General features: G+C 44.5%; 2 protein-coding genes across 5 annotated transcripts in view; both read right to left on the bottom strand.

Annotated features, from left to right (window-relative positions):
• Positions 1-348: 348 nt before the first annotated feature.
• On the bottom strand, positions 349-6,785 carry LOC102250761 (uncharacterized serine/threonine-protein kinase SgK494). Of its 3 annotated transcripts, none has more exons than XM_014548220.1 (12): positions 6,408-6,785; positions 5,790-6,029; positions 5,609-5,692; positions 5,407-5,475; positions 3,435-3,504; positions 3,099-3,203; positions 2,892-2,932; positions 2,615-2,642; positions 2,412-2,501; positions 2,236-2,324; positions 1,997-2,107; positions 349-1,528 (listed from the first exon to the last, which is right to left on the bottom strand). In XM_014548220.1, the coding sequence occupies exons 1-12, from the start codon at positions 6,462-6,464 to the stop codon at positions 1,307-1,309; spliced, it is 1,206 nt and encodes a 401-aa protein (XP_014403706.1). In that variant the 5' UTR covers positions 6,465-6,785; the 3' UTR covers positions 349-1,306. The 3 variants fall into 3 exon arrangements, with proteins under 3 accessions (XP_014403706.1, XP_014403707.1, XP_014403708.1); XM_014548221.1 differs by having other exon boundaries at positions 5,790-6,026; XM_014548222.1 differs by lacking the exon at positions 5,790-6,029.
• Positions 6,786-6,868: 83 nt separating this feature from the next.
• KIAA0100 (KIAA0100 ortholog) overlaps positions 6,869-10,313 on the bottom strand; it is a 29,431-nt gene continuing 25,986 nt past the window's right edge. Inside the window, exons 33-39 of one of the 2 annotated variants that reach the window (XM_014548218.1) lie at positions 9,624-9,710; positions 9,313-9,423; positions 9,038-9,173; positions 8,798-8,928; positions 8,512-8,613; positions 8,103-8,237; positions 6,869-7,680 (exon numbers count right to left, since the gene is read on the bottom strand). In XM_014548218.1, coding sequence (XP_014403704.1) covers positions 7,498-7,680; positions 8,103-8,237; positions 8,512-8,613; positions 8,798-8,928; positions 9,038-9,173; positions 9,313-9,423; positions 9,624-9,710 — 885 coding nt within the window. In that variant the 3' untranslated portion in view covers positions 6,869-7,497. Of the gene's footprint in view, positions 7,681-8,102; positions 8,238-8,511; positions 8,614-8,797; positions 8,929-9,037; positions 9,190-9,312; positions 9,424-9,623; positions 9,711-10,313 lie in introns of those variants that run through there. The other variant, XM_014548219.1, reaches the window with a different exon arrangement.

The following is a 10,313-nucleotide window of genomic DNA, read 5'->3' as shown; positions in this document are numbered from 1 at the left end:
TAAAAGAAGTACACAGAATACTTGCCAGACTCTTTTTGGTTCGGAAAAAGAGATCAGATATAATTGAAGAATAATAAAAATGAAGCTTTAGAGAAGTTAAAAAAATTTAAAGAATAAAGGCCAGAAACATATACAAATTTAAGGTCCAGATGACTTTTCTCACTAAGGGAAAAGGTTCTTAAATTTTAAGATTGAGCCCTAGCCAGTTGGGCTCAGTAGATAAGAGCATCAGCCTGAGGATTGAAGGATCATGTGTTCGATCACCTGGGTTGGGGGCTGGATCCCTGCCCTGGTCTGGGCACGTGCGGGAGGCAGCCAATCGATGTTTCTCTCCCTCTGTGTTTCTCCCCTCCCTACCACTCTCTAAAAATCAATGGAAAAATATCCTCAGGTGAGGATTAACAAAAATAAAAATAAAAAATTTTAAGGTTGATGTCATGCCTCTTAATCCCTTGGTTTGCCCATTAGAACTGAATCCTGGGATGTGTAGGACAATGATCGATATAAGAATCCTAATGTCTTTCAAAGGGGTTTTGATTTGGAAGAAATTTGTAAAACTATTTCAATTACCTCTCAAGACATTTACCCCACCCATGTTTCAGTCCCTATTTATTCTCTTCCTCACATTTGGCTGTTATAATTCACTTTAAAAAATTTTTTTTAAATTTATTACAGACTGGCTTTGGCCCCCAGAATCATATGCTTTAGGTGTATACCTGCGGGTTGAAATGCCAGCTTTTGAGACCTCTGAAAAATATTCATACTGCTTCTAACAAGCCTGTTAAACACATAAATAGCACCTTGGAAAATCATCAAGTGTTGTTATTGCTCAAGGAAAGAAATGTGATTCAAAAACAAGGAGGGGGGGAAAGTGAAATAAGCCTCTGGCTAAAAGCTTCAGGGTATGAGCACTAGAGAAATAAAGCAGAGGAAAAAGTCAACACTTTGATCTGAGATGTTGAATTGAGAGGTGTGCTGTATAATAGGGGAAGAGCTAGGTCAGTCGTGGCTGCCAATAACAGAATGCCCAAGATTTAAACTCAGGTAAAATGCCTAGAACAGCAGTCGCCAACTGGTGGTCCACGGACCACTGGTGGTCCATGAGGTCTGAAAGGTTGGCGACCGCTGGCCTAGAACAAGCATGTCACACTCACGGCCCAGCCGCATGTTTGACATGTTTGGCCTAGAAGAACAATAAGAGGCTACAAAGTAAAAACAAACTGGGTCATCGAGGTGGTCATACTGAGTTGGCAGTGGAGGAGATGCTCAGGTTTCCAGATGGGCCCCAGTCTATAGTAGAGGGGGCTCAAGCAAGTCCAGGGTAGACCAGATAGGACTCCAGGTTACAGTCAAAGTCCTTGAACAGCATGGACTCTGATGGACTAGGCTGGGTAGCTTGAGTCTCCATGACAAAGTTCACTGGCTGTTTCTGTAGGAGCTCTGGGTCAAAGGCCACACCCCGAAAGAAAGGGTGGACCTGGAATCGATGCAAATGATGTAGACGCTGGAGGGGATTCTGGCATAAGAGCTGAAGGGAAACAGAGCAACAAGGAATAGGGACCGGGATGGGAAAGGGGCTGTTAACAGAGAAGCTGGAAAGGGAAAAATAAGTTCATGGAGCTGTGGAGGGCAGAAAAAAGAACCCTAAAGAGGAAAGGACTTGTAAAAGAGGAAGATAGGCTAATTTGGGGGCAAACACAGGAATAAAGGAGCTGTATTGGTAAGAAGGCAGCACTGGCCCACTCTCTCAGAAGTGACCTGTATGTTATGGATGGCTAGGATATTTGAAGGACCAGGAACTCAGGAATGAAATTTGAAATGCTAGTTAGAGGGCAAGTAGTGACACATAGTACTTGATGAAATTGAATTCGGCCAGCTGCCACCACCTCCCCCCCAAATAATCACAGGAATGGGGAAATACCACTTCAATGATAGGGAAAGGAGAGAGTGATTAGTTAGTTTGGTAATGAAAAAGGAAAGTAGTGCTCATCCTTACCTCATGGAGTAGAAGTGAGAGCCCCTGGTTAAGAGAAGCTGGGATCTCAGAGTCAAAGTGGGTCACACTTGCCAGCATGGCCACGTGGTCTCTCTCTGCAGCCACTGGGAACTAAGTTGAGGGGTGGGAGGGTGTCATTTCTTAGTAAGAAAAAGGCAAGGTTTCCTAAGGTCTTCCTTCTTCCCACCACAAGACAAAACTCCTCTCTTTTCTGCCCAGCATCACTACCATTCTCTCACCTCTCCAGTTGCCAGAGAGAAAAGCAAAACACCCAGGGACCACCAATCAGCAGCATGGTTGTAAGGCCCTCCTCTCAGGACCTCTGGGGCTACAGATTTGAAAGATACTTGTCATTGACATCTGTTGCCTATTCTCTTGCCCAATTCTTACCCACCTGCTTTGGCCTTTTTCTTACCCATGTATTGAAGAGTGCCACAAATAGTATAGGCTCGAGCTCCTTGGGGCAGGTGGCGGGACAGACCAAAGTCTGTCAGTTTCAGATGACCTATATAAAAGATAATGCAACAGCACCACTCTGTTCCATCCCTCATCAGCCCTGGCGCATTCCCAAACTTGAAGTACCTCGCATTCCGGGGCTAGGAAAAGAAAAGGATTTACCTCGTTTATCCAGGAGGATATTCTCCATCTGAAAAATCACAGGTGAGAAAGTATTATTCATCTTACTCATTTCAACCCTCTTTCATCGTGTATACCCCCCAGCTGAAGAAGATGCCCTACTCAACATTCAGGTCTATACATGGAAGGTCCTTGCCCAAATCCTTAGCACCCACGAGGGTCCCAAGGTGAGTTGTTCTCAGCTCCCCCATGCCTTCTTGGACCTGTGGAACTTACTAAGGCACCTCCTCAGACAAAGAAAAAAAGCACTTAACTCTACCTTCACATCCCGATGGATGATGCCCAAGTCATGGAGATAGCCTGTGGATGACAGCAAGCAGGGGGTGTGCTGAAGCGCTCCTGTCCTTTCCAGTTTCCCTGGTAGTCCCACCCCATCCCTATCCCTGTTCCTTGATCTTTTTTTTTTTTTTGGCCCCCATTCGATTAATTCTTCCCTCATTTCCATTACCACTCCCGTTTCACTTACACAGCACCAGGACCAGTTCAGCAGCAAAGAGGCGGATGGAAGCCTCAGTAAAGCAGCCAACAGCAGACCACAAGGAGTACAGATCTGTGCTACAGTAGCTGCACACTGCAAAGTACCAAAAGTCTAGGCATTATCTGAGGGCTACTGTGCCGGGCTCAAGGCATTATAGGCCTCCTGCCCAACCTGATGCCACATGCTATATGTTCCCTCTCCCTTCAGGAGAGAAGTGCTGTGAGAAAGGGAACAGAACAAAGGCAGAACAAGCCAAAGGGATGGGTAATCTCAGGTGGGGAGAACGGTAGAGGGACCTTGGGAAGGAGGAGAGAGACCACTCACTAATGAAGAGGTGCCGTTTTCCCTGCCAGCTGTCTCCCAAACCGTGTACAAAAGGATGGTCAATCTGTCGCTAGGGACAAAGAAAACAGGAGATTAGGGAAGAACAGGATAACTGAAGATCAAGGCAACCAAGAAGTCAATGTCTGCCTGGTAATCCAGGAACCAGCATAATACTAAGAAACACACTGGGACATGCTGGAGAGATTTCCCTGGCACCACAGGCTGAGGTGACGCCTAAGATGAGGCTGAGCTCGCCCAGGAGGGGCAGCAGTGCTGGAGGAAGCTGCTGCACCTGCGTAGGGGGAGGCCCCTACCCAGCACAAGGAGGAAGAGGGGGAGGAGGATTGAGAGGGAGGTAGGGAGGAGAAAGATTTGACTATGCATTTTACTGTATGCCAACAGAAGTTGGGGATAAAGGTAACTGTCGGCAAATCTTGGTGACAACACAACAAATGCTTCTTCAGAAGAAACTAGTCCCTCTAAAGACACCGTGCGGTGTCTCAGAAACCCATGATAGCAGTAACATGGTAAAGAAGAAGGTGGCATCTGAGCTCCCCCAGGATGTGCCAGGTACAGCATACAGTGTGTCAATGCCTCTAATGGGGGGAATGTGTCCCCTTTTGTAGTAAAAGCTGAATGTCACCTAAAACTTTAAAGTATATGTTCATTCATCCTGCTTGCTCACATAAGTGCCATCCCTGACTGCTAAATTGTCACCTAACATTTGTCAAACTCATCATAATCTTCATTTTAAAGTTTAGTTGTTTTTGTCTAATAGACTTATTTGTGTATTTTATCGCCAAACCATGTTAGCAGATATTTTAGTTTTAAGTACTTACATACTAATGACTCAGTGTTGAATGATTTGACATTCCAATTCTGTATATGCTAACAGATTAATTGTATGTTTGCATGTGCTCGTGTAGTTTTTCTTTAAAATTTCAAATCATAATAGAAAACCATTGTCATAAAATTTTTTGCAAGATATATTTGACATAAAATTTTAAGTTAATCAGTAATTCATTTTAAGCTTTTTAAAATTACAATGAAACTCAAAATAAGTTATTATATCAAGTGTCATTAAGCTTCTCTTTTTGCATTTTTTAAAATGAAAAATTTTTTATTAAAAGAGCTATATTTTATTTAAAACAAATTTAAAAATTTAAATAAGCAAAACAATAAACACTGATGATTCCACTAAAAATCAAGAATTATAGTTAATAACCTTGATGGAAATCCTAAATTTTTTTTTCTACATATTATAAAAATATTACATAATTCTTTTCTGTCTCCAGTGCCTTTATTTTAGTTATTCTGGTAGGAATGTAGGGATATCTTATTCTGGTTTGAACTTGCAGTTCCCTGGTGACTAAGGATGTTAAGCACCTTTTCGTGTGTATGTATGTGTGTATATACACATACATACATACATACATACAGGTCACTTGGATGTCTGCTTTTGTGAAGTGCCTGTGAGCTCCTTTCTTCATTTTCTATTAAGTGGTTTCTTTTTTGTGGTTGTTTCATGGGTGAGGGTAAATCCAGTCCCTCTACTCCATCTTGACTGGAAGCATTAGTTCCTACATTGATTTTTTTTTTAAGTGTTAACCCAATCTCATATTCCTAGAATAAATACAACTTGGTTGTGATCTATTTTCATTCTTATGTATTGCTTATTATTTTGTTTATAATTTTTGTATCTACTTTCATGAGTGAGATTGGCTTATAGTTTTCCTTCTCTGATAATGTCCATGCCAGGCTTATATTGGCTTCAGAAAATGAGTGGGAACCAGTTCCCAACCACAAACAAAAAAAGGACTTAGACTAACTCTGCTGATAGCTACTTTTCCCAGGATCTACTTGGTTGAAGCCAAGGGAGGGGCAGAACCAGGAAAACCAGGACAGTTGGACAAGAGTGGTGCTTTCTCCACCTTAGTTCTTCCTAGGATCCTTCCCAGGGCTCTGTGCGTACCTGGATGCTAACCTCCTCTTTGCACTGCCTCAGGATGTCCTTCTGGAGGACCTTGACCTTGGGCACCACCTATAAAAGGATAGAAATGATGACTCCTAGAGGGGAATAGTGCTATTGAATTGTTTATTCCTCCCAATCTTTCTGGAACCAAAACTGGAGGCAGGGACTAGAAAATAATGTGGAAGAATATCTAGGTCCCTACCTTCACTGCAAATATTGCTTTCTGGCCACAGTCTAGCACCTTGAAGACAGTTCCAAAGGAGCCTTTAGCCACAAGGCCTAAAACCTGTACCGAAAAATGGAGAACAGGGAAATTGAGACTCTGGTTATTTCTAAATTTCTCACCAAGACTGAGACCCCTTCCAGTGATTCCATTGACCTACCTTTAGCTGCTGATGCTCCCTAAGGGGCCTAATGGGAAACTCCGGCAGAAAGAGGTTGATGAACTGAGGCACTGGCCACTCAGACAGAGGCTTCTCTACTAGCAGTGAAGCTGGCTCCTGATGCTGGCACAGATGCCCCCATAGTCCCCACAGTTCTTCCAGGCCTGACCTGGTGGTCCCCACACCTGACCAGAGGCTCTTCCAGCCTCGGACCCAGGGGCCCTGGATGTTGCTACCCTGCTGAGAACCAAGGGAGCCACTCTAAACCTTCTGCCCCTCAGGCATTACAGGTTCTGCCCATCTCAGCAGGTGCTCTCTCTAATCTCAACCCGAGAGATATATTTTTGAGACTAGGCAAAATCACCACTACTACTATTGCTTTGGACCAAGGAAGGTCTAGATTTCCTGACTATAATTCACATCCTCTAGGAAAGCAGTATTTGGACATTTTCCCCATGAGGCATCAAAGATTCAGCCTGCACCTCCCAGTATGGAGGTATACTTTCACAGTATAGCCTCCCCACCCCCACAGTGGGCATCACTAACATGCTCCACATCAGCCTCAAGCCCAGATTTCCTTCACCTCCCCTAAACAGGCTGCCAGAGCCCACAGCCTACCTTATTAGAAAGAGCCACCTGGGCATGTTGCCCCTGCCGACAGTTCACTGTTCCCATTCCCAGCCTCTGCCTCTTCCTCCTTTGACTAAATCTGCTGTCCCAGTTACATAAGCAGTTCCTCCCCCCGATGCTACATTACACATGAGCCCTGCCTCTTACTTGCTGTTCATAACTAGAGATGCAAGTGATACAACCAAACCTCACCTTTATCCTCAAATCCTATCATCCCTGGTTAAGAAAAGGTTTATAACCAGAACTAAAATGTGCAGAGAACTATCAGCATAGGGCCAGTATCACACCAGAGCTGGGATGGGAAATATCTGTGATATATTATTAGGCAGGAGGGAAGAAGCCAACCTCTCATAAGAGTGGCAGCTAGAGATGTGTCTTAGGTTGATGAGGAGGGAAGGATACATACAGGTTGAACCCATGCACTCAACACACACATAAAAAAAACAGCATCAAATTTAAAATATATTTTTTCTCTTTAAATCATTTTTTTACCATTCTCCAGGGCATACCCCAGGGGGACCTATGACCAGCCCTGGCTCCTATCTCCCCAAGTGAGCCTGGCACAAATTGGGGGAGGGGCTGATTCCCCCCCATAACACGAATACCTCTTTTATACAAGGCAGTGGAATGAGGGACAGATCAGCCCTCTGCCCCCCAACTTTCTGACACAGGGGGAGAGCAGTTACACTTAGAGAAATATATATATATATATATATATATTTATATATGTCTATTTATAAAAATTTATCACACTTGATCAGAACTGTCCCCCACCCTTTCAGCTGACCCCAACGGAACCAGACCCTAGTCCTGGGGCCATTCCCTGGGTCTTGTTCTCTTGATGCCTCTCTGGCCCTCAGCCTGCTGATCAGTGTGAGGTAGAACTCAGCATTATTATCCACCATACTCTGCAGAGAACAGGTCAGTTGCTAAAGAGTAGTGCCTTTCTCTGCAGTACCCTGTGGGCTCCTACCCCAACAAGTCCTGGTGGATAAAGGGAAGTGCCTCCCACCCCACAAGTCCCTGGGGCCTGAGCCAGAGTCAGATCCTGTATTGCAGCCATTCTTGAATTGCCGGATCACTTGCGCCTGCCAAAAATGGACTTCTTGCCAGGGTTCTTGTTGCCCGCACTTAAACCGATGAGGAGCCGCGCTTTCTCCTCTTCTTCCTGCTGTTGCATGTTGAGGTCTGATTTAGTCTCTAGCTTTCCCCGGACCTCTGACCCTGTTGCAGGCTTCAGCCTTAGCTTCTCTTTGATTACCTGATAGGTCAGAGAGGAGTAAAAGGGAAGGTAAATATTAGTGGGACAGACAAAATAAGTCACAGTGAATCAATTCAATCAAGATTTATTAAATTTACACACAGGCACAATGGATGGAGTCCTTCAAATCCTAAAATGATCTCTGCTTTCAAGAAGCTTACAGTCTAATTAGAGCCATTCTAAACCTGAGTTTGTGTCAGCCCTGTTTCCTAAAAAATCAATAGTTAACATACGAAACCATAAACATTCAATTTAATCATCTGAACAAAGTCATGGAGAGAGCAGGGATAAAAGTTGCTCACTTATCCACCTGCCCCATCCCAAGGCTGCTCGTTAATACACACTACAATGAAACGCTCCTGAGCAAAGGATCTGCTTTCCAGATCCTGCTAACCAAACAGCCATGAACTCTGCCGGGATACCTGGGCAACCAGGGCTTTGCGGCTGTCCCTTTTGACAGCCATGGCAAAGTCTAGCCATGTCCATGTGTTGTTGTGGTACTCCAGACAGGGCAGCACCAGGTTAAGGTCACCCCAGTCCACACTGTTCTTCTCACCCTGCAAGAGAAGAATGGGGAGGGAAGAGAAAGAGGAAGAGAAGAACATATCATATGCCACTTTTAGTCCAAGCCAGTACTTGAGTCCAAGTCTAGTACCTTCCCACATAGCAGCAAACTACAGATAACGGATTTCCCCTTATCTCAGTCTGACAATGGGCCATCACCCATGGCCCAACTTCACAAGCTAGACTATTTCCCTGTCTTTAATCTATGATGATCTTATCTGGTTCCCTTCCCACCCTTGTTCTAGAAAGTGCTGGGGAGGAGCAGACCTTGTAGCTGACGCACAGTGGAACCTGTGGAATCTTTATATAGATGAAGGAGTTGTTCATGGCAGCTCGTTCTTTCATCTTGTCAATATCATCCACAGGGTGCTAGGAAAGGCAAGAAAGGAGCATGAGCCCCTGAAACCATCAGAAGAAATTTGGGACCCCCAAACATCTCCCATCTCCCTTCATCCCTGGAGTAAACTCAAAGGCAACAGAAGAAATCCCCAGCCAAGCTTAACAGAGTATCCTAGGACTTCCATTTTTCTATCATTAGGGGCATGGCCAATACCTCTGGGGCTTTTCGAAATGACCTTCTGACCCCAGAACTCCGATTCAAGCCCTGTGCCACACCCTTCCCAGGGCCCAGTGCTGCTGCATCATCTGTTGCAATCAGCTGCCGAGGCTTCACCACTGGTATTCCTATGAAAAAGCAAGCACACCAGCTGTTGCCTTCTTTCTGGAGCTTCAGCTGTCTCTGAGGCTGCTATGCTACCCCAGTCTTCTGGAGCACCACCATAAAAGTTCTCACCAGTAGTCACCAGTTTGGACTTATCTTCCTCATCACCAACCTCATCATCTTCCACACTTCGACCAGGAAAGAAAAAGCCCATTATTCTATGGAAGAACTGGTGTGTCAGCTGGATGGTGAGAGGCACCACATTTACCTAAAGAGGAAAAAGGCTGAAGAAGCAATTAAGTTCAGACATCATCCCTCAGTTTACCTACCCCTAACAGCATGATACAATACACAGATAGCTTTTGACTTCCCTTTGTTCCTGGATCTCCAAAGGACTGTTTACTAACCTCAAAGTGCTCCTTAACAGATATACCCCCAACAGGGGGCCGGACTTTGCTGAATAGGCGGAGAGCTAGCTGTCGCCCAGATTGGCAGGAGCTCTGGGGCCGCAGGACTACCTGTAGGATAGAATGATAAATCAACCCACAAGTCCTCTGCAGACTAAAAGGAGAAGCAATAGTCTTGCTAAGATGAGCAAACTTTCACCATCTCAGATCACCACACTGTTTCCCATAGTGGGTTTATGTGGAAGGACCATTACAAATGGCCTGTGTTAGAAAGTATGTGAATGGGCTAGGAATGGGGAAATAAGACTTGCCTTGTAGACAGCATTGGGAAGGAGGTTGTTCATTGTGAACCAGCCCAACTCCAGAAGATGTTCTGCTGTATCATCAGACTTATTCACCTATAAAGACAGATTACCCCCAATCCACTATAATAAGCCTTTTCTTAGGAGCTTGCTAGAGAATTGCTACATAACCTATTTGTTTTCAGGTTCTCCATATGCCTAATCCCAACCTTTGATATCTCTTTCAAACTCATATAATACCATGTTTTTCATGGGACCTACTGGCCAGGGCACTAAATGACAGTAGTATTTCCCAGTCACTATGACATTCAAAAATAGTCTCATTCATTCCCAAACATCCTGGAAAGGGGCAGGGTCAGGGGGGAATGAACAATGTCCTCTCCTCTATGCCATGGGTAATTACAGGAAGCTGAATGCCAGTATAGAATTAAGGTTCTATTTCAAGCAGGACTTAGAATACCTACCTCTGGGCCACATTTCTAGGAGTAATCTTATTCACTGAGGGAAACATTTGATCACTCTCATCTATAACTGCATGTATCTAAGGGGAACTCTGCTCATGTTTCATTAGTAACCTTTAATACCATCATTAATCCTATATAATCCTATATAATAAAACCCTAATATGCAAATCGACCAAACGGCATAATGATACACACTGACCACCAGGGGGCAGACAGTCAATGCAGGAGCTGTCCC

The sequence above is a fragment of the Myotis brandtii genome, unplaced genomic scaffold, assembly GCF_000412655.1.
Source record: "Myotis brandtii unplaced genomic scaffold, ASM41265v1 scaffold50, whole genome shotgun sequence".
NCBI lineage: Eukaryota > Metazoa > Chordata > Mammalia > Chiroptera > Vespertilionidae > Myotis > Myotis brandtii.
This window is presented reverse-complemented; position numbering and strand designations above follow the sequence as displayed.

Excerpts from the sequence above, each read along its gene's own strand:
- LOC102250761 (XM_014548220.1), bottom strand. The coding sequence starts at position 6,464 with ATGGGAACAGTGAACTGTCGGCAGGGGCAACATGCCCAGGTGGCTCTT. Across the intron at positions 5,476-5,608 it reads AAGCAATATTTGCAGTGAAG|GTGGTGCCCAAGGTCAAGGT; the intron begins GTAGGGACCTAG and ends ATCCTTTTATAG. Across the intron at positions 3,204-3,434 it reads AAAACGGCACCTCTTCATTA|TGTGCAGCTACTGTAGCACA; the intron begins GTGAGTGGTCTC and ends GGTACTTTGCAG.